This window comes from Pogona vitticeps, chromosome 13 (genome assembly GCF_051106095.1).
Source record: "Pogona vitticeps strain Pit_001003342236 chromosome 13, PviZW2.1, whole genome shotgun sequence".
Taxonomy (NCBI): domain Eukaryota; kingdom Metazoa; phylum Chordata; class Lepidosauria; order Squamata; family Agamidae; genus Pogona; species Pogona vitticeps.
In genome coordinates this window covers 4430955-4455700 of record NC_135795.1, presented here as the reverse complement: position 1 = coordinate 4455700, position 24746 = coordinate 4430955, and the positions used below count along the sequence as shown (strand labels likewise).

At 48.1% G+C, this 24746-nt stretch overlaps 1 protein-coding gene across 3 annotated transcripts in view; it reads right to left on the bottom strand.

Annotated features, from left to right (window-relative positions):
• Positions 1–24746, bottom strand: part of SEPTIN12 (septin 12) — a 77005-nt gene that overhangs the window by 36332 nt on the left and 15927 nt on the right. Inside the window, exon 2 of one of the 3 annotated variants that reach the window (XM_020808595.3) lies at positions 17008–18339. In XM_020808595.3, coding sequence (XP_020664254.3) covers positions 17008–18339 — 1332 coding nt within the window. Of the gene's footprint in view, positions 1–4577; positions 5740–6046; positions 6271–17007; positions 18340–24746 lie in introns of those variants that run through there. The other 2 variants (XM_020808596.3, XM_072982739.2) reach the window with 2 other exon arrangements.

The window sequence follows — 24746 nt, the reverse complement described above, 5'->3', positions numbered from 1 at the left end:
CATAACACACCAGACATAGTAGTAATCGAACAAAGAAAGGTCTGGGATCATTGACATTGCAATTCCAGGAGATGCCGGAGTTGAAAATAAAGAATTGGAAAAACTAACAAAAGTACAGAGACCTGGCCATCGAAACATCTCACCTCGGGAAGAAACACATTTCAGTGGTCCCCGTAGTCACTGGGGCTTTGGGAATAAGATGAAGAAATTTCAAGCAGTACTATAAGCAGTTGCAGGTCTCAGAAATCACATCATCAGAGCTATAAAAACGGCAATATTTGGAACAGCACACACACTGCACCAAATGTTTAACAGATAGTTTGGTTTTTGGTTAAAACTTGTATCTGTTATGTAATGGCACTCAATATTTTTATAATTTTGATTGACTGTGCCTGGTGTTTCATCATCATCATAGTGTGCCATTAAGTCAGTTTTATGGTAACCCCTTCCAGAGCTTTCTAGGCACAGAGTATATTGCTTTCTCCTAGAAGTGTAGCTTGGGACTAATTTAACCTTGAGTTGCAGGCATGGGGCATGTTGGAATGTCACCTGCCAAAATGCAACGGACACCAGTGTAAGCAGACACCTGGAACTTTATGGCTAGGAGGGTCAGCAACTAGCAGCCAGTGAGCTGAATCTGGCCCACTGGAATGCCCAACCCTCCTGGCTTCCTAGAGCATTTTGCTTTTCGTCCCTCGGTATAGAAGGGGGCGAAACAGACAGCAACATGCCTGTTTCCCGGGAACGCCACCTCCATCTTGTTTACATGGAAGAGTTTATTTATTTGTTTGTTTGTTTTATTTATAGGCCAGCTTTCTCCCACGGCCCAGCATTGAAAAGAATTTCAGGGTCTTGAGCGTCTCTGCACAAATGACGTTTCCACATGTTCCAAGGCAGGGGAAAAAAAACACCACCAACAACAACATAATGAATGGTTGTGGAGAAATACTGTTGGGCCCTAAAGGCTGTGCAGAATTAGAACTCAGAACACTGAAAAAAAATAAGCAGCTGGGGGAAAAATTAGGCACAAAAAGACACCTTAGGGAGCCTTTGAGGTGCATAAATAAATACTTGCACGAACTAAATCGGTCAATCATTTGGCATGAGTTAAAAATGCATTAAAATATGCAGAAATTTCAGTGCAAGAAAGGAAGGACTGGGAGAATTTTCGCAAACCAATATGAAGAGAGAAAGCAAAACATAGGCAGGTGGGATGAGGCGATTTACAGACTTTCTCACACAATGTTCCCTCTGGGTGGAGGGGGAAGGCACTGGGATCCGTCTGTGCTTGGCACCGTGTGGGAGACACTGTTTAAAGTTCTTGTTTTGACGTTGCTCTAGTGACATACGAGTGGAGGAAACATATGGTTGTGGTGGGAAGTTTAATAAGTGAATTCCCTTCCATGCCACAAACCAGGTGACTGATGCACAAGAAGGGACCACAACACAGTTGTTGGCCAATCGGCGCCTTCCTCAACTCCTTCTTGCTTGTCTGCTTCACCTAAGCAGACCCCCGGACATATTCAGCAAAGGTCAATTGAAGCAAAAATGGCAAACTAGAGCATGGAAGAGTTCTTTTTTTGGACTACAACCCCCAGGAATCACTCTGCCAACAGCCCTGTAAGCTGGTAACTCCAGTTCCTCGGGGTCAATGAGCCTGTGCCTGGTTTTCCTCGGAATGCTGTCTGAGCTGTCCAAGGTACTGAACCTCCTTTGAGGATGGGACTCAGCACCTTGGAGAGGTCCTCAAAAGTTCAAAGGAAAACTCGGGAGCCCATTTATCATCCCTCCAGAAAAGGAGTAACTCATTTTGACGGCCGTTCAAAGAGCGATTGGGCCTTTAAGCGAACTGGCCAAGATGGGGCACAGGGTGGCAAGGGGCAATCAGCCACTGCAGAAGGGCCGGTGGCAGCAGGGATGGGGCTGCATTGGGGCAATTCTCTGTGCGCATCGTGGAGACTTGCGCCTCCTGAACGTCACCAGATCTAGAACCATAACCTTTTTGAGCAACAAGTCCTGAAATCCCCATCCATTGGCCATACTGGGTAGGGGATTCTGGGATTTAGAGTCGGATAGCCTAATTATACCCAGTTTTATCATGGTGCACGCATGTCCTTGGCAGGGATCAGGCACAGAAACACAGATAACCATTCAACAGCCGTGCGCTTCTACAACGTGCAAACCCTCTCCTCATTTCTCCCTCTGATACAGCCGTGAGGCCCACCTTTACCTTGCTCGGGGCCGGCCCTACCATAAGCCAAGGGATTCCTCAGGCAGTAAGTTTGGGGTGTCACCATGAAAAGGCAACAAGTAATACTGTAATTTCTTGGCTACCCCTTCCCTCTAACAGTCAGCAGGACGTAAGTTGCAGAAGAGCCAAGCAAACAGTTTGTCAGTTTGCTCTTCCTCATGATCACAGAATCCTGGAGTTGGAAGGGGTCTCTAAGACCATCGGGTCCAGCCCCACTTGCTCAAGGCAGGAATCCAAATCCAAGCACATTGGACAGAGGGTTGTCCAATATTCTCTTGAAGGCCACCGGCTTTGGAGCACTCACCTCCTCCTGAGGCCATTAGTTCCATTGTCATACTGCTCTAACAGTTAGGAAGTGTTTTTCCCCCCCGATATTCAGCAAAAAACTGGTTTCCTGTCACCAGAGCCCATTATGGCATGATGCGGGATGACTGAGAACAGATTCTACCCTTCCTTTGTAGGACTACTTTTCAAGATCTCGAGAGGTACTATATTCCTGCTTCACTTCTATACTATTCCATCTTGAGTTCTGTCTATTGATGCGTTACCTTGTTCTTATATTTTAAATTGTTTATATTACATGTTGTTAGCCGCCTAGAGTAGTCAGTTCACTAGATGGGCAGGGTATAAATTCAATCAATCAATCAATCAATCAATCAATCAATCAATCAATCAATCAATCAATCAATCAATCAATCAACCAACCCACCAATCAAACCAACCAACCAACCAACCAACCAACCAACCAACCAACCAACCAACCAACCAACCAACCAACCAACCAACCAACCAACCAACCAACCAACCAACCAACCAACCAACCAACCAACCAACCATTCTAGCACTGGTGTCTACTTTTTCCCCAGCACACATTCATATTCACACATGCCAGTTTCATACAACCAATTTTCCCCATAGGTTCTTGATTAATCAGTTATTGTTACACCATAGATTCTTGCCTTTGATGATACGCTAAGCAGCCAGCCTAGCGGGTAAATGTGTGTATGAACTGAATCACATCAGCCAATACTCCCTGCAGAGAGAAGGCTAGCATGTCAGGGACAAAGCCTTATAACCTTCTCTTCTCCCTGAGATGCTAGGTTTCTTTAGAGATGGACTTTAATATATACGGAGGAACCTTCAGTTCCACTCACCAGTTTGTGGGTGTGTAATTTTAAAAATTGCTCTTTCAAAATATGGCATATTTCAAGTATAAAGTTAAGCTCAAAATAGAGATGGGGGAGAAACTATACTTTTGTGGCCACTACAAGATTTCTCTCACCAGCATGGCCAGCTAGGAGATACTGTGCACTGTAGTCCCCCCCAAAAAAGAGGTAACATTTAGTACTATTTATGACCCCCCATATTATCTTGAGCTTGCTACATTTCTAGACAGAGGGAGCTTTTTGCTCTGAAAAGCACTGACCTCGCTTTGAGAAACACTGAGTTTCAAGGCGTTCCCCCTCCGCCACTGGCTCACGGTGCAGCATGGACTAAATGACTCTCTTTGCCCACGTGCAAAGATGGGGGGGAAGCAGCTTGTCAGCCCGCCCCTGCCAGGGCAGGAACAACCCTTTCCCCCAACCGCAAAAGCCTTCTGCAAGGAACATTTTTTAAAAACGACAACAGGTTTTCTAGAGAGGGTTGTTGCAGAATAAAGAAAAAGAAGTCAGGCTGAGAATGAATTGTCCAGAAGGGCAGAGAGCGAGCCATCTGATCAGACGCTAGGAAGAGGGGAAAGACCTTTAGAACAGAGAGAAAAAGGATCTCGTTCCCCAGGAGCGCCGGTCCCTGAAAGCTCCGACTGCAGATCGCTCTGCTACACGCATCCGTTCCATATGAACACGGTATCAAGGACGTCCCGGGAGAGATGGGCTCTATGGAGACCTTTAGACTCAAGGATGCTTGGCCAACCCCATCAATTGATCTAGTTGGGCCTGAGCATGGCCAAGGCGCATGCAACCACCACCGTCAACCTTGCACACACGGATGCTGTTAAGTGCCCCCATGGAGATGCTCCTGCCCGCCCCACGATGGTCCTGCACCATTCACCCTCTTGGCTTCGTCCGGGAACGACGGCGGACGACAAGAACAAAAATCCCCATTGCTTGCAGAATGCCAAAAAGAAAATGCACCCCTGTGGAGCAGGTAGGGGGTGTGTCCGGACGTGGAGACAAAGGAAGCGGCCGGATCCAGCATCCTCTGGCCTCGTTTTTTCTTGAGCTCCCTTTGTGTGCCACGGTCCAGCCCACTGCTCCTTGGTAGGCATTCTCTCCCCGAAATACACCCTCCCCCCCAAAAAAATAATCTCTAGTCCAGGTCCTACCTCTTCCTTCTCTCAGGCTATTGGGAGACCAATCAAGGGTCCCCTCGGGGGCCCAGTTCTATCATGGGAGCAGCGTAGCGAACATCCTCCGTCCTCCACCTTCAGCTCAACATCATCACCCTCATCTCTCTTCCAGTGCTACAGAAGGAGGGCCCTCCCCTTTGTCTGCTCCCCTATGGGGATCAAACAAGAGGGAGACAGAAAGAGAGAGAGAGAGAGACAAGAGAACCAGCCAGGCTGCCTGGAACACATGACCAGAATGGCAATCATCCTTCCCTGCCCCTCTCTCACGCCCCCTCCTCTTTCTTCGGATCCCCTCTCTCTTTCCAGAAAACAGCAGCCTTTTCAGAAGTTTGCCCCCACTGGGTGGGCAAACATCCCACTGAGTATCCCCCTCCCAAGTGATTTTCCCCATCTGGATTTGAAAGGGAGGGGACGGGACGAGAAACAGGCCAGATTTGGGGGTGCAAGGGGGGAAAAAAAGGAGGGTCGTCCCTGTTAAGTATGTCATCATAGGAAGCAAAAAGAATAAAATAAAAATTTAAAAAATGCATGGTGTTTTTGCTTTGCAATTTTAAAAAATTGTTCTAAGCCCTCCACCCCCCAATCTACCATGGATCAAATTTTAAGCCAGTTTCTGAAAAGAGGATTGCATTAGACTGCAAAACAAAAAAAACAGGATTGCATTAGATTTGAACATGCAGGAAGCCCAACAAAAGGCTTTACGGCAAGGGTCGTTTTGACATCTCATGATTACATCATGATTTTTTTTCTTTTCTTCCAGATGAATTTGTGACAGTGGAGAGATGCATTTCTTTTCTTCTCTTTTCTTTGGACTGCAACTTTTCTGGAGTCGTAGTCCAAAAAAAAAGTAACTTGTCCAAACTGTAGTCTGCCCTGAGAAAGCTGGACTTCATTCAGAAGGAGAATGTTAAGGGTGGCTCATAGCCCATCTCCTGGATCAAAACAAAACTCATTCTGTGTTTGGGGTGCCACAAGACTCTTTGCTGGCTTGTTCTAACAGACAAACGGCGGTTCCTTCCTTGAAAATGAAAACAGAAGATTCGTGTCATCTACCGCAGCCCTCCTTTCTGCTTCTACCACCATCGTGGCCACCTCCGTGACCACAAACGCCGGTTAAATCCGATGACTCTGACCAGCCAAGAGGAAGGTCCGTCAGAATTATTTTGCCCATGTCCCCCCTCAAACCCCCACACCCTTGTTTCACCCACCAGTGGGCAACTGCAGAACAGGGTGGCGAGAAAACAAAGTCATAATCTCAAAAAGGGCCCCCCAGGGGTCATCCAGTCCAGCCGCGGTCAAGGAAGGCATAGTGGGAAAATCGAACTCTCAACCACTGGTGATCTAAACCCCTGAGCTATCCAGCAGCTAGGGACAGAGGCAGCCTCCCACATTTACAAAGACTGCCTGTCAGCCAAGCACAGCCCAAAGCTTTGTAGAAGACTTACATCAGAGTAGTTGGAAGTCACCTCATTTTAGGCCAACCTCCTGCAGAAGCAACGTCTCTTCTTGACGACCAGCGTTCGTGGTCCAGAAACATCAACAACAATGATAGCCCGGCGCCCGGAGGTGTCCAGAAGGACAAAAAATAAATAAATAAAAAATACAGGCGGGCTTGTCATGTGTTCGATCCCAGGGCCACCCCTGGGGCCTGGCTCAAATGACTTGGCGTTTCCTGTGGTTTCCTGTTCCGCTCAAGAGTGCTGAGCTGTAGAAAGGCGTTGACTAGGGAAAACAACGAGAAGAGGGTTGGACGTCGTTGGGGACGGGACGCTCCCAGCGACCGAGAGTCAGACTTTTTGGTCTTCATGGAGGGCACAAATACAGCGGTGCCTCACTAGACAATTACCCCGCATGACAGTTTTTTTCGCTAGACATTGACTTTTTGAGATCGCTATAGCAATTCGCAAAACAGTGATTCCAATGGGGGAATTTCGCTGGACAATGTTTGGTCCCTGCTTCGCAAACCGATTTTCGCTGGACAACGATTTTGACAGCTCCCTCCGCGCTCGCAAAACAGGTGTTTTCGGGACCTAAGCTTCACAAGACAGCTAGTTAAACAGCTGATCGGCGGTTCGTAAAGCGGCTTTCCTATGGCCGATCTTCGCTAGACAATGACGATTCTTCCCCATTGGAACGCATTAAACAGGTTTCAATGCATTCCAATGGGGAAATGCTTTTTGCTAGATGATGATTTCGCTAAACAGCGATTTCAGTGGAACGGATTATCATCGTCTAGTGATGTACCATTGTAGGGGGATCCACGTGGGGCAGACAGCCTTGAAGGGTAGACTTCTAGCCCTTCTGATGCCAACTTTCATAGCTCCCTTATTCAAGACAAACACCCTGCATGTAGAAAACTAGCAGAACAGCCCACAACGGGGAGGGATCTGAGTCTTCTGGGCTTGGTGAGCTAAACCAGGACCACATGTTGGGCTGTTCCCTCTCTGATGTGGGCCCTCCTCTCACTCTTCTCTTAGCCTCCTAACTGTCTTTCACTGCTTCCAAAATATATACCGAGGTGGGTTTTTTTGTTTTGTTCCTGGACCATATGTATGTATATCCAGATGCCTACCTTTTTTAGTTTTATGCCACGTTCCTTGTAGGGTTTTTACCCTCCTTCCCCCCAAACAGAGACTCCCGTCAATCGTTTTCCCCCAAACGGCAGAGGAGACGCTCAAGAGGTTATTCCCAAGATGGAGTTTGAAGGCAACGGTCATTCGGAATCTTTCATTGGGGAGGGGGGTCACACTGGCTTTTCCTCTTAAAGCGAGATGGCCTGGGCTTCAGCCCCCCGTAGACCTCTTTTGGAGCGGTCTCAACAACATATAAAGGGCTTTTTGTTGAGTGTCACTCACTGAAAACCACACTTATGCCATTGGTTAGAATCAGGGCGGGATTGATGGTTGCAGGTTCAGGGCAGGCCGTGTGGTGAATCTGCTCCAGGTTGAAGTCTGAACTTTACAGGAAGGTGCTGAACCAAATTCAACACCCTCTGCCCCCCCCCCCCCCGGCAACAGAATTGATTAGAAATCTGCATCATTCAGGCCACACATTAGAATTCTGCAGCCGGGCAAACCAAACCGGGCTGTGTATCCAACTCAATATACAACACAGAAATCATTTAAACAGCATTTTCTTGGATTGCATCTCTCTGAATTCTCAACCCATCATGTTAGCTGGGGGATTCTGGGAATTCGTAATCCAAAAAGTAGCTGCACTTAGAGGATCAGCAGGTAGCTTAAGGAGTGCAGGACAGTTCGCAGGGAACGTTCTCAGGTCAAAGACCTTCTCCCTGCCCCGGCATTTGCTGTTCATGGTGAAGACCTCAGCGTACCTAAGGGTAGGGCTGGCCTTTTCTAGATGTTATGTCTTGGGTTGGAAAAAGGCTGCATCTTGTCTCCATGATCCGTGCAAATAAACCTAGCATGTGGACACTAAATGCTGTAGCCCAGAGAGTCCTGGCAAGGTTATACACAAAATCCTACAAGGCAGGCTTCAGCTGTATGTGGACCAAGCACTACACTGGTGTCTCGCTAGACAGTTACCCCGCATGACAGTTTTTTCACTAGACATTAATTTTTTGCGATTGTTATTGCGATTCGCAAAACAGTGATTCCTATGGGGGAATTTCGCTGGACAATGTTTGGTCCCTGCTTCGCAAACCGATTTTCGCTAGACAACTATTTTGATAGCTCCCCCCATGCTCGCAAAACGGGTGTTTTCGGGACCTAAGCTTCACAAGACACTGTTTTGCAAATCGCTATAGCGATCATAAAAAGTCGATGTCTAGCGAAAAAACTGTCATGCGGGGTAACTGTCTAGCGAGGCGCCACTGTAAAACAGGTGGGCTCAAGATGGAACCAGGGTAGCGATTGGCTGCTTAGATCTTGACAGCCATCCCTATTGGCGCCTTCTCTCCCCCTGTTGACGGATCTGGCAAGACCTGAGCTGATCCGATGGGTGGGCCAAGCACCGGGTGCCAAAAATAAGGGTAGTTACACCATTGTTATCCAGGACAGAGGTAGAGCAGTTTTAGCTCATGAGATACGTGCCATCAAGTTGCGACCGACTCATCGTGACCCGAAAAAGGCTTTCAATCTACGTTTGTTGTAGATCAAAAGCCAAATAGGAGCGCAACAGGATGACGTGGCTGCAAAAAAAGAGGGCAAATGTGATTTTAGGATGCGCTCCAATGCCGGAGGCCTTCCAGACAAAATTGGACCACCCTCTGTCCGATGTGCTTTGATTTGGATGGCTGTCTTGGCCAGGGGTTGGACTTGATGGCCTCAGAGGCCCCTTCCAACTCCATGATTCTGGGATTCCAAGAAGTCCTAAGATGCCCCACACACTTTCTTCCAAACGTCAGGAGTACCATAAAAATTACATGCATCCCTACATCCCTTCTTTCAAGCAAAAATAGCACCTCCAGGAGACTCTTAGAGTGCAGCGTTTTTTTTTTTTAAACCTCTCTTGGCAGGTTAAATAATTCAACGATTCCATGATTCTATGATAAGGTAAGTGAGATATTTAAGGAGTGGTTTTAGCAATTCCACTCCTCTGGCGAATTTCCATGGCTGAGCGGAGATTCCAACTCCGCTCTCCAGACTCCTAGGCCATCGCTCTATCCACTACACCAGTGGCCCCCAACCTCAGACCTCCAGATGTTCTTGAACTACAACTCCCAGAAGCCTTCACCACTACCTCTGCTGGCCAAGATTTCTGGGAGTTGAAGACCAAGAATATCTGGAGGCCCAAGGTTGGGGACCATTTCTTTATGAAATGCTAGAGGAGAGGATGAAAGAGGGTGCAGCAGAAGAGAAAGGACCATCAAAGCAGTGGGAGGAGGAGCACTCGTTGACCAGTTCAGAAGGTTTTCTGTCCAACAAGGCCTGGCACGACATAATACCGAAAGTTGCACCCCAATGGCGTGCAGTAGAGAGAGACTCATAAAAGCTCTGGCCCCTATGATCCTTCTACTAGGGAGTGAACAGCCTTGTTGAATTCAACAGGGCATGTCGCGATCTGTACTTCTTGAAGCAGAGGCATAAATCATGCTAGTGTTGAAAAACGCTTCCCCGAAGTCGTCCCAAAGCCTGCCAGCCAGTCAAGAAAATAAGCATTTCCATGACTTTGTAAGTCACGTTCCCTTCCATTATCATCCCATCAAATCATGGAGATTTATTTACAGCCTCTTGTTCTCTGGAGATAATGATTAACAGGTAATCTGTGGAATCCCACAGCATAACGAGCGTTGGCGGGGGCGTAATTTCCCAATTTATCAAGTCCTTTCCTTGCAGCGGAGTTCCTAACAACAGCATTAACGCTGACAGTTCTCACCCGACCGTGATTGACAGGAAGAAGGAAATCTGTCTCTCCTCTTGGCAATCTGGCAAAACCTGGAAATTAACATCCACGTGATGTACACCGTCAACACACAGCCACCAAACTCTACGGAAGTAGAGTCCTACCATTCCGGTAGGTGGGGCAATAGCTACGAGAAACAATGTGCATTTAACCGTTGTGTGGTAGGCTGGAATTCAACAGGCAAAGCCTCCCCTCCAAACCTGCACCGAACTCTGCGTGTTTGTATTTGCAGGTACAGAGTGGTGGCGGTTATTTTCGCGCTCTCCTTTTGCAAACCTGACAGTGGAAGGGCAGCCTGGAAAGGTTTCAAGCAGAGATGGGCACGAACCGAACCACGAACCAGAAAACCTGACGAATCACGAACCAGTTCAGGGAATCTCGTTTTACCGAACTTCCCCCCCCCCCGTCAGAGCTTTGTTTTGATCGGCAAAAGGGGATGCCCACATGCCCTCTTCCCACATCGCCTCCCTACCTGGGTCCTGCCACCCCGGCCTCCTCCATTATTCTTTTTTTTTTGTGGTTCGTGGTTAGCCCCGAATCAGCCGAATTTGTCTGTTTTCTGGTTCGCGCCATCTCTAGTTTCAACAAACAAATATTTTTGATGCTCATTGTCAGGCATTCACCTGTCTGGAAGGATAGATCGGAGTAAACACTTAAAGAGATAGAAAATTGAAATATTCAGGAAACGGAGGGCCGGGGACCTGCGTTTCCTGAGGTAACCTGTAGCTCTGCCTCAAGATCCCTTGCAAATGGAGGTCTGTGAGGAGAAAGAGGCCACACGGACCGATCGGTTATTAAAAGCACAGCCTCCGTGAAAGGAGAGCGGCTCCACGAGGCAAGCCGTGGACTTCGTTCAAAGGCTATGCATTAAGAGAGAACGTGGCAGGTTAACCGGTCCCTATAGACAGGCACTAATTTGAGACGCTTTATTTCCCCAGCAGAGAAGGAGTAATCTTGGCACTGTGCTCAATTAATGAAGATTTAATTGCTGGTGTAGGTTTAATCAGGGTGTCTCTCGCAGACGGTTATAATAGGCTTAGGGGAATGCGTACGAGAGGCGTCTGGCTCCCACACCCGTTTTGTTCCTTGAGAGACACAACTCTTCACACGTGTCGAATTCTGTCCAGCCTCTTGCCTTTCCTTCACAACCAACTTTTAGTCGCTTCATTTTTCTCTTCTGGGACTCCAGAGTCCCTATTTCATTTACAGTACAATTACTAACCCTTTCCCCCTCACCTCAGACTCCCTCTCTACATTTCCCCCTCTGCACTATTTTTCTGCTCACAGACACCAAGTTGTCCGAGAGCTGAAGGGAAGAGACTCTGAGGTAACGATAAACAGGAAAATAATAAACAGCCTCGTGATTGCCCCGTGATTGCCCCATGAAACCTCAGCCATGAATTGTCCCTCGCTTATTTGATCGGCTGTACATTTCTGTTCCTACCAGGGAAGAGGCTTTATATTTAGATGGCTTTGTCTTGTTGTTGTTTCTTTAATTTTTTGAATAGTGAAATAGAGGAACTTTCTATTAAAAAGGGGAAAGAGATCAATAGTTATTATGTTCTGTCTCTATAGGAGGGCATTTGACGCGGTGCCGACCAGGCCTTGTAGGGGGGGACTGGAAGGGCATGTTATCAGTTTGGGGGAAGAAGTAGTTGAACCCAAAGAAAGCTACTTTTAAGACTACATCAAGAATATAATTCCTGCAAGCATGACCACTGGTCTTCTCTTAGACCAGGAGAAATCTGGGTGTCTTTTATTAATTTTTATATTTCTTTAAAGACAGATGAAACAACCTTCAGAAGTCCAGAGGCTGCACACACCTCACCCTGGGGTGTTTTACCTGCTGCCGTCACCGTAATTCTATTTTTTTTTTCCTTACAAAATAGGTGTTTTAAGTGAAAAAGCTCTCTGCTGCCCTCTAGTGGCCCAACAAATATGTTAGAAAAAGATTAAAATCTATTGAGGGATGTGGACAGCAGAGTGAAAGGTGTCCCTCAAAACACGGCAAAATTGACCCCCATGTTCCTGGGAGGGCTGAAGGGAAATTTTTATGGCATTTCCCACCCCCCAAAAAAAGACAGTAAAAATGGGAGGGGATTGTTGATGGTGGTGCAGACCACATGTGGCTCACTCTTTCTTTAAAGTCCTGTGTTGCTTCATGTTCCATGAGACGTCACTCAATAATGTCAATTAAGAAGAACAGCATGCTGTGTTTTTTCCCCTCATATCCTGAATGTGAGGGGCAGTGCCTGGCATCCCCCTCAGATAGCCCTTTGTCCTCAGTGCCATGAAAGACCCTGTTTCTTTTTCAGTGCTGAAGAAAGATTTAACGGTCAATCCATTTGGCTTCCTGAAGGACAGGGCCATCTTGTCCCTTGCCTCAGGCAGCCAAATGTCTTGGGTGGCCACCTCAGACATTGACTCGTGATGGATCTTCCATTCATTCCTCTGGCAACCGGGGAGTCAAGATGAGGTCCGAAGAGTGGCAGTGAGCCATACGGGAAGAACTAGCCTCTCTCGACAGAGCTGCTACGTGGCCCTTACACGGAGGAGGGAAGGCTGAGGTTTGCTCCTACGGGCCAGATGGACTTCTGTTTAGACTGCTAGCCCTTGAAGTATTCTATAAGCGTCCCGGCGGAAATCACAATAAGAAGGGAAGCAGAAGAGTCACCTTGACAGGCAGAGGTATAATTAGGTAAAATAGACAGCTTGGTACAGAGAAACATAAACAGGGGGGAGCTGATGTCTTTAGTTCAGCCACAGATCTGAGTCTTCATTCCTGTACACAGCGACAAAGCCTACCACTGCTAGATAAGGTAGCCGCTCACACACAGAGTGTGGAAATGTCGCTTCTTTGGATTACAACTGCTGCAGAGTTTCGAATGTCTGGTAAAATTCTTCGTACTGCGCAGCAGAAGTTCACAGCAACTCACAAAAGAGAATAGCAACAGGTTCTCAAGACTGTCCACTCCTTTTCTCATTAACGAACCCTCTCAGTCTCAATAACCCGCTCTGAGACTTGGTAAGAGAACGAATAAAAACGTCCCATTATTTGCCGTTCCGAACAGATCAACAGCAAAGTAACAACACGACCTTCCACAAAATAAAGAGAGGGGAAAAGAACACTCAGCAGAGAGGCGGGGCTGTCTTTGAATTCAGAGGTGGGAAGAAATGATTGGTGAGTGCTGGATAGATTGACAGTCACCCCAGCCCGGAAAGATCCCTTCCAGTCCCTTGAACCACAGGTAGCCTGTGAGTGAAACTCCAACAAATTCATCTGGAGGATCCCAGTTTGGGAAAGGCTGGTATAAAATCTCTTTGCAAATAGTATAGAAGAAAGTTGTCCAGCTGCACAAGAAACGACCCTGGGAAGGGCTATAACTAGCAACTCTGGCATTTTAAGTTGGATTGTCTCCCACTCGCTCTATAAAGGCATGGATGTCATCGACTGGCAGGAAGTTTGCCAAGGTGAATCAAGCGCCTCTCAAACAAAAGAGGAAGCTGGGGCTTTCAGGAAGGAAAAAGGGGAAGTTTGTAGGGCCGGGAGACGTTGTTTTGGATTTTCCTAGCATTCACCAATAGATTCACCTCTCCGTTTTGATCTTCCCCAAATTTTGGGTCTCCTGGCGCAAAGCCTCAGTTGCTCTGCCTGAGTTACAGCCCTGGACCGTTGGTGTTACGCACGCCAGCCCCAGACATCCCAAACCTTCTGGTCCACTGACCGCAATAAATTCTTATTATTAATATGATTACATCCCAAACCTGTAGAGTCAGCCCATTGGATCCCAGGTGGTGCGCTCACACCTCAATCCAATCCAATTGGCTGGTTGTGCTCTGTTGCTTTTCCATCGGTTTCACGTGTCAGTTTTATTTGCCGTTTTAAATAGAACACTCGTTTAATTTTTTAAAATATTTGTATACTTCCTGTTTTTTAGCTTTTAAATATTGTCCTTTGAATGGCGTAAGCAGCCTTGGGTCCTTTTTAAGAAGAAAGGCGGGGTAAGCATCTTTTAAAGACAAGAAATCCATCATCTTCTACGGTCTCTCCCGAAGGGGGTCGGAGAAGAAGCATGGCTTTCGATAGGTGGTGTGTGTGTGTGTGTGTGTGTGTTTATGAGAGAGAGAGACTGCTCCAGATCCATGCAAAGAACGTGCTAGAAGAGACCATTCCTTCGAGAGAACAGAATCCCACCTTTACCCCTCCCACCGCCCACCTCCCCTTCGAGTGATTACACAGCTGTGTCTTTCGTCACTTTGGTAGGTGTGAGACGTCTTTCTTTCTTTTTGTAAAATTAACTTTGGTCCCCTGCCATCTCCTCTGATTGCAGGGAGGAGAGGTAGGACTCTTGCCAGAAAGCCTTCAGAATTTGTCCCACGGCCAAGGAAAGGAGGGGAGTCAAGAAAGTTAAGGAGTGGTCCGTGGGAGGTGGTGAGGGGGAAGAGAGGAGAGAAACATACGTCGGAGCCAGCTTGAGTAGCAAACGTGTGGTTGAGTTACACGTAAAAAAAAGGGGGCAACCTTAAGGAAGTGGGAAGAAAGATCAAGGGTGTTTGATGTTTCAGAGTTTTTGGATTTGGGGGTTAGGCCCCTCTCGCTGCACAGCAGAAGTGCAGGGATACGCAGAGGAGAATTAGCTTCAAGTTCCTCAGATTAGCCCACCCCTTTTTTTCTCATCAACAGGCCGCTCCAGTCTCCATAACTCACTCTGAGACATTACTAGGAGAAAGAGCAAAAGGTTTCATAACGTCCTGTTGAACAGATCGAACAGAAAACCTGACCGACATGGCCGCTTTCAATAACAGACCTGAACAGACTCCAGAGAGGGAAAAAGACACAGAGCAGAGAGGCGGGACTCTCTTTGAAGGCAGGGGCAGTGAAAGGACTATTGGTTCGTGCCGAATAGATTGATAGTCGCTCCGGTCCAGAACGATCCTTCCTTGACAAACGTACTAAAGGCAGCGTGCAAGTTTTTCAGAAACTCCAAACATTTGAAGCATTGGGCAGGATGAAGCAGGACGAAAACGCCTTGTTTAGTTTCCTTTAAGTTCTGGGAAGTAATATATGCAAGTGATAGGAACGAGACGCATGACAGACATTTATTGAATTACAAGGAAGTTGTTATTCTATGCAGTCAGGTTGTGCCAGATTCTGAAAGGCATCTGAGTATCCATTTGAAGAAACGGGACGGATTCAGCTGGGTTCTTCCCTTGTCCTCTTGACCCCTCCATCAGGAGGGGCCTGGCACATACCAAACCCCAAGAGAAAGGGTTGCCCGGCCATGGGCAAGGAAGGGGGGTGGGAAGAAGGAACCGAAACAGAGGACGACTTTGTCATCTTGATGCCACAAATATGAGGAAGTTCTGGAGAGTTAAACGTCCTCAGATATCCAGACCGCAAACTTGAGAAGGTCTACCTCATCAGAAAACTATGAGCAGAAACGAAGGGCGATGAATCCGGAGGCAGAGAGAGAAAGAGGAGGAGAGAAAGGCTTAGCAGACGCTTCGTATCGGCAGAGAAACGTCCACCCAAAGGGACAGTTCTCAAAGAAGTAGCTGCGCTGGTCTGAGCAGGCATCCCCTGGCAAAAACTAAAACCCTAAATAATAAAAAAGCAAAAAATGTGGTGACAGCCTAATTGTGAGGCTCCGGAGAGAAACAGAAGAACCTCCGAGCATGTGCAGAGTGCCCTTTGTACACGGGCAGCCCATCCCCAACGCATTTAGACCCACAAAGCGTACATGGGCGGAAGTGGAACGGCTCCTGGAGACCACCTATTTTCCTCCACAGCATTTTGCTGTACTGTAATTCCCTCCGTGGATCCCCCACCTGCCCTGAAGTGTTGGGGAAATCCCCATGAACAAACCCTCCGAGGAGAAGCATTTCAATTACCCACAATGCCCTGCAGCGACTCGAGGTCTGAGGCATTCTGGGGACTTCCAGGGAGAAACCACTCCTGCCATCATCAGCAGCTATCATAATAGCCACGGGTCACCGAGTAAAATCCAGCTCATGGCAACCATTCCACAGCTTTTTGGGTTGAATGAGGTCTCAGAAGTGGACTTCCACTCTCTCTTTCAGGGGGCGCTCTGGGGCTTGCGCAACAGCCCAACAAGGTTGCCGGGCACATTGACCCCCACCATCCAGACATGTTTTGGGTGATCTTTATGGGTCTCTCTCCCAAAAAGCACAGGGAGGGACCAAATGCCCGGCCCCTGACTCCCAACCCAAAGCACACCTACAGAGCCATCCAGACCACTAAGGCTAACCGTGGGTTGGCCTTTATAGGGGAGGGGGTTTCACAAACACACTGCTGGCCCTCCCTTGGGCAAATCGGCCAAGACAGGCTTTCCCCCCATAACCCCCTTATCTAGGACATCAAGTCCGGAACCAGGAAGTTCACGATTCAAATCTCATGACAACAAATAGACTCAATTGGGGCAGCCACGTTCTGGGGCCGCTGCAACCCCCCCCCCGAACCTCCCCAGGGCTCCAGAAAACCACCGAATTTCACCGGCGTTATTTGCACTGGTGGCAGAACACTCAAAAAAAGTGTGGCACTTGGCATTGTGGTTCACCAGAGGAGGCAAAATCACAACGAAATCGCCTCAACGTCTCACGATTCGAATGAGAGGAAAACCCAAGAGGCGGGGCATGCTACTTTTCCGAGAATTCCCCCACCAGCATTGGGGGGGGGGATTTTAGGAGCTGCACTCCAATCTAAAGCAGGCTATAGTCAGGGGATACTGGGACTTGAACTCCAAAAAAAAAGGTAAAGAGTTCCATCTCTGGGAAAAGCAAGTCAGAATGGGCAGCATTAATGGCCGTGGCTTTGATCTCAGAGAGAAGCCACCGGGCATTAAAGGGTTTTATGTGACCCCCCCCCCCCGCCCCGCCACGTGGAAGGAAAGATGTCCAGGGATATGAAACTTGGTGGAAACTCTAAGTTTCGACTTCTCTCCACGCTCCTGAAAACATTTCGCTGGGAAAGGAATTTGGTGGTTTTATTGGCAGTGACGTTTGGGGAGCAGGCTGCGCTTACCTTCCGTCGATGAACCCCTGCTTTGAGAATCATCTTTCTCGCAGGAGACCTGCAGAGACCTCGCCACTCTTCCAAGTGGATCCTCTCTGGGGTGGGAAGGGGGCACCAGAGTCTGAACTTTGGGCACTTCTGGATGGGAAACGGAGTGGGTCCTCTCACTCAGGACCCGGCTGCTTTCCTTCCGGACGGACGAGGCTGGGCTGGCTAGCGGAGTCGCGGCGGCCGGTTGTCCAAGAGGTGAGGGCACAAGCCCGAGGGTCGCACCCTGAGCGGGAGATGCCGGATTCTTCTCTCCTGCCTCTCCTGAAAAGCTTCTGGAAGAGGGTAACGGAGGAGCGCCTTCCTCGGCAACAGTTTTATCTTCTCTCCGAATTTCTGGGCATTGCTGAGAAAGGCTGAGGTTGGCGCCCGGGTTGACCTGGAGTTGCACCTCAGATAAAGATGTGGATGCAGAACTGGGCATTTCTGATGGCGGGACAGATTCCGGAGGCTTCTGGATCCATCTGTCAAAGCTGACAGGGAATTTCTGCAACTTGGCTGTCTGTCTTGAGGCCAGGGCGGGAAAAGTCATGCTGTCCAACTCGCCCACCTCCAGGGGTGGGACGAGCGCTTCCTTCTTCAGGAACATGGCGGTCTTCGGCAGGGGCGAGAGACAGTTCTGATCTCTGGACCGCCAGGTGATGGCCGGGTCGGTGCCCAGGGCGGAGCAGAGAGGAAGGCCGAGCCCGTGGTCTTCGGCAATGTGGAGGTCCAGCGAAGGCAGCGAGCTGTGATTGACGGCGGCTTTGGAGACCTGCCGGATGGGCTGATCTCCCTCGGTGTAGAAGACGTCGCTGTGCGAAGAGAACTTCTTCAAAACCGAACTCGGAAGCTCAGGGGTTGCCATTCCCGGGATCTCCGAAGGCCGGGCAGGAGTGGAAGGGCCTTTCGCGGACGTCGCGCACTCCAAGCTGGAAGAGGAGCTATGAAGACTTTCGTTGTCACTGCCGGGCCCCAAGGACGACGAATACCCATTGGGGTTCAGCCGCGTTTGGAAGGAGGAGACCCTGGCGAGGTGGTTCCCATTGGCTCTTGGAGAAAGGGCGGTGCCCCGGTTGAAAGAAAGACTGCTGCCGACCCTTGTCTTGAGGACGGGGCTGTGAGACGGGCTGGTGCTAGAGCTCAGGCTGATCCGGGACTGGAAACTGGGCAGGATCGGGCCGCCCCCTCTTCTCCCCTCTGCACTGGCAGGGGCTTGGATGATGCCAGGCGTGCTGGACTTCAGGGGCAACCCGGCTGGGGAGAAAGCCAGTTCCTCCTCGGGATCGTCAACGTCAAAGGATCTCTTGAGAGCTAGAGACGGAGAAAAGGAAACGATGCATGAGATCAGCTGATTTGCGAACTCCCCCTTCTCTCTTTGCAGACTGATAGATATGGGGACATATACATGTGCCAGTGCTTCCCAAACGCGGGTCCCCCAGGTGTCCTTGAACTGCAACTCCCAGAAATCCCGGCCAGCAGAGCGAAGGGCGAAGGCTTCTGGGAGTTTGAGTCCAGTATGATCTGGGGACCCAAGGTGGGGAGCCATTGCTTTAAAACCAGAGGACTTAAAAAAACCAAGTTTCCTCCACCTCTCAGGCCCTTCTCACTGAGATTTCTCCGCTCACCTGGGGAAGCACAGCAATTCCCAGAAACTTTAGCACTTTTTTTAACACTTGGCAACCCTAGACAATCCGCAGAGTTACGCTCCTCAAAAGTATCCAACCAGTTATGTTCATCCCCATCCACAATCCGGCTCCAGCACATTGTTCATTTGCAACTGGTGTTTTGTAAAGCCAATGGATCCTGATTGCCTATCCAAGACCAAACAAGTCCCTCAAAGGTTTCATTTTATACCTAGAAGAACTCACAAGAATGCGAGTTCTTCATTTGCGTGTTATAGCAAATCATAACTATACAGGGTATGGTTGTGTGGGATACGGCTGGGAACATCCGTTTCAACTTAAGCTAATATAAGTTAAGAACAAAGGGGAGAAAGGGGGAATCTAAGATTGTAAACCTGATCAAAGTGCCTGTTAATTAAAGGGAGGGGGAAAACTTGGTTAAGTTTTTGTGGGGATGGGACATCCTATCCAATCAATCCATCATCAAGATGACGCAAGCAAGATTGCTGTTGTTAGAAACGGTTAACAATTACTCTTGCAGAAGAGTTCAAGGAAGTAACTGGGCTACTCTGTTTCAACATGTAAAAGGAAAACAAAAAGGATTGTTGTTTTCGAAGTTCGTCTGTACAAGCAGTTCAACAAGACACTCAAAAATGAAAGCAAAAAAATAAAATAAAATAGAAGACAGGGCAACACCTTAAAGACTTTTGCAAACTTTCAGGCAACATGGTCCACTTCTTCAGGCATGTGAGTTAGAGTCTCTGTATTCATAGGTCCGAAGAAGTGGACCACGTTCTACAAAAGCTTGCATTAAAGTATAGCAGTTAGTCTGTAAGGTGGCCCGTCTTTTTGCTTTTGTTTTGTTTTCTGTTTCTTGTTGGGGAAAAAATATTGGAAGGCGAATGGATTCATTTCAGAAGTCATCTTTCATACCTTGCTATGGTCAGAATTTTGATAATTATAATTTTAGGACTGCAGAGGTGAAAGGGACTCCATAGGATCATCCAATCCAGCCCCTGTTCAAGGAGGCCCCGTGGGGGAATCGAACTCCCAACCTCCACAGCCAGAGACCTCAACCACTGCGAGTGGCCTCGGCTGCCAGATGGGCAGTATATAAGTCAAATAAATAAATAAATATAAATAAGCTATTGCCGTGGAGGGCTTGGTTGTGTCCCTGCTCAGTCCAATTGCGATTCACCCCAGCCTTTTGTTAATTAGCGGTCATAAGTTACGTGAACCTTACAGGAATACTCACACGACGGCGGCCCAAAATACTAAATAATAAAACTCGGTCATGATAGGAGGGTTCCCTCGGATGCTAATCGGTGTTTGGTCCTCATTTCGGACTCTGAAGAACAGAACTTTAAAATGCTATTTTTTGGAGGCGCTAGTCCTCAAGATTTAAGGGGTTTAATAATAATAATAAGCACTTTTTCTAGTTCAGCTTTTAACAAAACTATGGGGAAAGGAAAAGAAGCAAGGGAATGAACCGCTCGGTTTCCCACCGGCCGCGAAGAGGAAACCAGAGGAGGCATTTGGTTTTGCTCCCCCCACCCCCCCACCCCGAGGCCTCCAATCTCTCCCATCTAATTGTTTGGCGTGTTTTATCTCTGGGTGATATTGTATCTATGTCATTTGCCTCAAATGTTTCCCCTTGGGGTGGGGGGCCAAGACAGTAACTGCTTTATTATCCACTCCAGCCGCCACATGTAAAAGATCCGGCCCGAGGCATCCTCGAGTAATCAGATCTTGGTCCCTGTTCAAATCTCTCTCTCTCCCCCCCCACCCCACCCAATGCTTCAGCTGCTGCTCCAGTTTAACCAGGGCGTCTGGGGCGAACGTGTGTGAGAGAGAACTGAGGCTGTGGGAAAGCATGCGGGGAGGGAGGAGGCCTCCGGGGCTCACCCCCTGCCCCACAGAGGAGCTGCGTAGGATCTGGAAAGAGCGGAAGGATTGGTCCTGCTGGAGTGCTTGGTGGTCGAGGTCTCTGGTGGTGGAGCCAGTGGTTGGGAGTTTGATTCCCCCAGTGGGACTCCTTCGCAGGGGCTGGATTTCACGATCTACAGGGTCCCTTCTAGCTCTGCCGTCCTAAGATTATGGCTGTTCGGCCCAGCAAGATGGTTGCCTCGGGCCGGTGGGGGGCAGAACGTTGGACCTCCTCGGCTAGCCTGTTGCCTAAGGCAGTGGTCCTCAACCTTGGGCCTCCAGATGTTCTTGGACTTCAACTCCCAGAAATCCTGGCTAGCAGAGGTGGTGGCGAAGGCTTCTGAGAGTTGTAGTTCTATAACATCTGGAGGCCCAAGGTTGAGGACCATTGGCCTAAGGAGGCAGGGAAGGGTTTTGTCCCATCCTTCCCCTCGAATGACCGAGCCTCTGCCGCTCGAAAGTCAAGCTTCATACATGGAATAGAATGAGACGCTATCTTCTATTCTTGGGATGGTCCTGAACAAGAGATGTGCCAGGAGGAGCAGTCCTGCTTTGGACTCAGATCTAAGGATGCAAAGAAACCTGGCCAGCATCTTATTCCTTGACGGAGACAGACTGGCTCCATGCATTGAGAGGTTTGCTCAGCACCTTCCCAAGTTCCCTCTCCAGAGCAAGAGTAAGACACGAAGCACTTTTTCACGCCTGCAACTGGAAGAGTTTGCATAGTCTAAGATATTTCTCCTTTTGCAAGGCTAAGCATACACAGCACGTTCAGACAGACACTGTCTGATTGATCTGAAAGACGACAATAATCCTCCCTGGGCTTTCACTGTCCAATCATCTATGCAACGAGGCTGCCACGAAAATTTTGCATGTTTACAGAAATACATAAAATCAATCCCAGGAATCTGAGGTCATCATCGACAACAACAAAAATCTTATTATCTCATAGATCTGGAGAATTTACACACACACATACACACACAGAGAGAGAGAGAGAGAGACAGAGAGAGAGAGAGAGAGAGAGAGAGAGAGAGAGAGAGAGAGAGAGATTTTCTCATTTGGCACATGATAATGAGGCAACCGAGCCAGACTATTTGACTTCTCTCAACTTTATTCCAGAAGCATAAGAATCAGGCACAGAAGAAAAGCACTCTGCACATGCTTCAAGATATAGATTTATAGCTTTCTTATTCCACAGCTGATCCCACACAGTCAAAACATCTGGTAGAGGAGACCCAGTGTTTGAAAAGCAACGTATTTCAATGCACTTCAGTGCTGTTCAATTAGCTCTAGGCCTAAAATTAAATCCTGAATTGTCAACAGCTTCAAGGCAGATTTGCCTTACAGGAGAAGCAAATAAATATTTCTAAATGCCAGTGATTCAGAGAACTCTTCCTCAGTGAATTCCACGGATGCTTTACATCCTTCAGCGAACTCAAAATCACAAATGGTAGTCTTGTTGATCAAACCTCGCCTTTCCTAACGCATCACTCCCATTGCCTTCCAAATGTGATGCATGGGGTCTGTATATTTTTGCCCCTGCTCCCAACCTTGGGGGGGCGGCAGGCAGTGATCTAAATTAGAGAATTGGTCTTGGGGTGAAGGTTGAATGTCCTCCTTCCTGAGCATCACAGTACACATTAAATCCATCCATCCATCCATCCATCCATCCATCCATCCATCCATCCATCCATCCATCCATCCATCCATCCATCCATCCATCCATCCATCCATCCATCCATCCATCCATCCATCCATCCATCCATCCACCAACCAACCAACCAACCAACCAACCAACCAACCAACCAACCAACCAACCAACCAACCAACCAACCAACCAACCAACCAACCAACCAACCAACCAACCAACCAACCAACCAACCAACCAACCAACCAACCAACGCTCCATCAGGAATCCAAATCAAAGTATTTCTGATAAATGGTAAATTTCTTAAATGTCTCTAGTGCTGGACTGCTCATCACTTCCCGAGGTTATGGGTTCCGTTGTCATACTGCTGTAACAATTAAGAAGTTTTTCCCAGATATTCAGCCAAACTCTTGCTTCCTGTAACTTGAAGTATTCCCAAATGCCTTTCAAGAAAACCGGTCCAGTGACAAAGGCAACTGGCCATGAACCAACCAACGCTGTACTCCCCTACGGTCATCTTTGTGGCATGGAAAAGAATCGCGTCCTCTTGTGAGGTTGGAGAGAACCGTCTCATTCCTCCTCCCTCTTCCCGTGTGAAGGTGGGACAAGCAAGGGCTTATGTTCCACAGGGATGGGAAAAAAACCCACCAAATACAAAGCCTTAGGGTGCATCTTGTGCACTGTTTGAAGTGCCTCAGCAGGCCAGATGGTGTCCAGCCGCCCAGACCATCCGACACCCTGGAGGAGCCCTGGGCTATTCTAGCCATCCATCAGCAGTCACTCACAATGCTGAAATCCGAGGCGGCTCTCTTTTGCCCGGCTGTTTTTTGAAGTCCTCGGTGGAGATGAGGCTGGGGTTGCCTGCTTCAGGCCAGAGACCTCTGAGCACATCGCCTGAACAAAAGATGGATTGGAGACAAGGCAGCTAAATGTCCCCAGAACTATAGCCGTCCACTCAGCCTCCGGGAGAGAGAGGGTTGAGGGCACAGAAAAATGCTGGAAGGTGTTTTCCCTGAGTGAATGGCTGCCAAGTAGATTTTTTTTAATGGATGGTTGTTCCTTACTGCTTTGAATGTGTTTTGGTGCGGCTGTTCCTGACCGTGTTTTAATTGTGGTATTTTGTCTGATCCTTTTTAGTATCGGTCCACTTACCGTTGTCAGCATTAAATCTTGCCTTTTAACGATGTAAGCCGCCTCAAGAGGTCCTTTTTTTAAAGGGGAAAGGCGGAGTGAAATATATATTTTAAAATCAGAACTAGACATGCTTTCAGAGGCACTACGAGATCCACCAAGAGACTTTGTAAAGGAAAGCTGGAAGCTGATACATTATTGGGCCCAGAAGAAGACAGGAACCAAGGGGAAGGATTAGTTTATAGCGAATCAGCGCTCACTGGAATCCTTTGATGATATCTATCTATCTATCTATCTATCTATTTATTTATTTATTTATTTATTTATTTATTTATTTATTTATTTATTATACCCCGCCTATCTGGTCATTGCAACCACTCTGGTTATTTAGATAACCAGACGGCGGCAACATCTCTGATCATGATGATGTTGATGATGATGAAGACATATTAGCACTTAAAGCAAAGGTGGGCAAACTGCAGCTTTCCAGACAGTGTTGACTACAACTCTCAGGATTCTTCACTATTGGCTACACAGGTTGAGGTGATGGGACACGTAGTCCATCAACATGGGGAAGGCCACGTTTTTCCTGATTTAACGGCATGAGTGTGAAGTAGGCGGCCCTCCACGCCGTGCTGAGCTGAACCTCCAGTCGTTCGGACCCAGTAAAGCCTGTGGTGGAGGGACAACCACATCGAGGGACCTGTAACGTCTAGAGTACCTCATGGAGTACCTCATACTCCCCATGCCTGGTCTAAAACAATGGATCCTCCCCTGTGTGCTAAATTAACAGCTCTTTGCCACAAACTCTGTTTCTCCTTTTGGGAAGACCAATCGGGAGAACAGTTCCGGCCCTTTGTGGTCGTCTCGTTCACAGCGTTGTGTTAAAAACAACAGGGATGTCATCTTCCAGGCAGACGGATCTTTTTATGGGGTGGGAAAGACTGGGAAGGAGGTTCTTCCCGCCCTCCCTGAGGTAGCAAAAGATGGCCGAAGATGCCTTTCAGGCTCTCCTGAGGTAAAAATGTGGCCTGCTTCCACATCCCAAGCTTATCACCTCTTGTTTATAAAAGAAGGGCATTTTTGGAACATCTGTGGAGGTGATGCTTTGGTATCGCCACAGTTCCTTGACATCTGAGGCGGGAAAGTTGCTTTATGGACACTCAAGGAAACAGATGGGCCCACCACCTTTACAGGATGCTAAAGCCGCCTAGAGTGGTTGAAAATGACTAGATAGGCGGGGTACAAATACAATAAATAAATAAATAAATATTGTGGTGCTGATCTTCAATCCCATGTATAGCTGGAATCATTTGGGGTTTGTGTGTGTGTGTGAGAGAGATATTGTCTAGGAGAACTAGATCTCTACATGAGGAAGAATTTGGAAG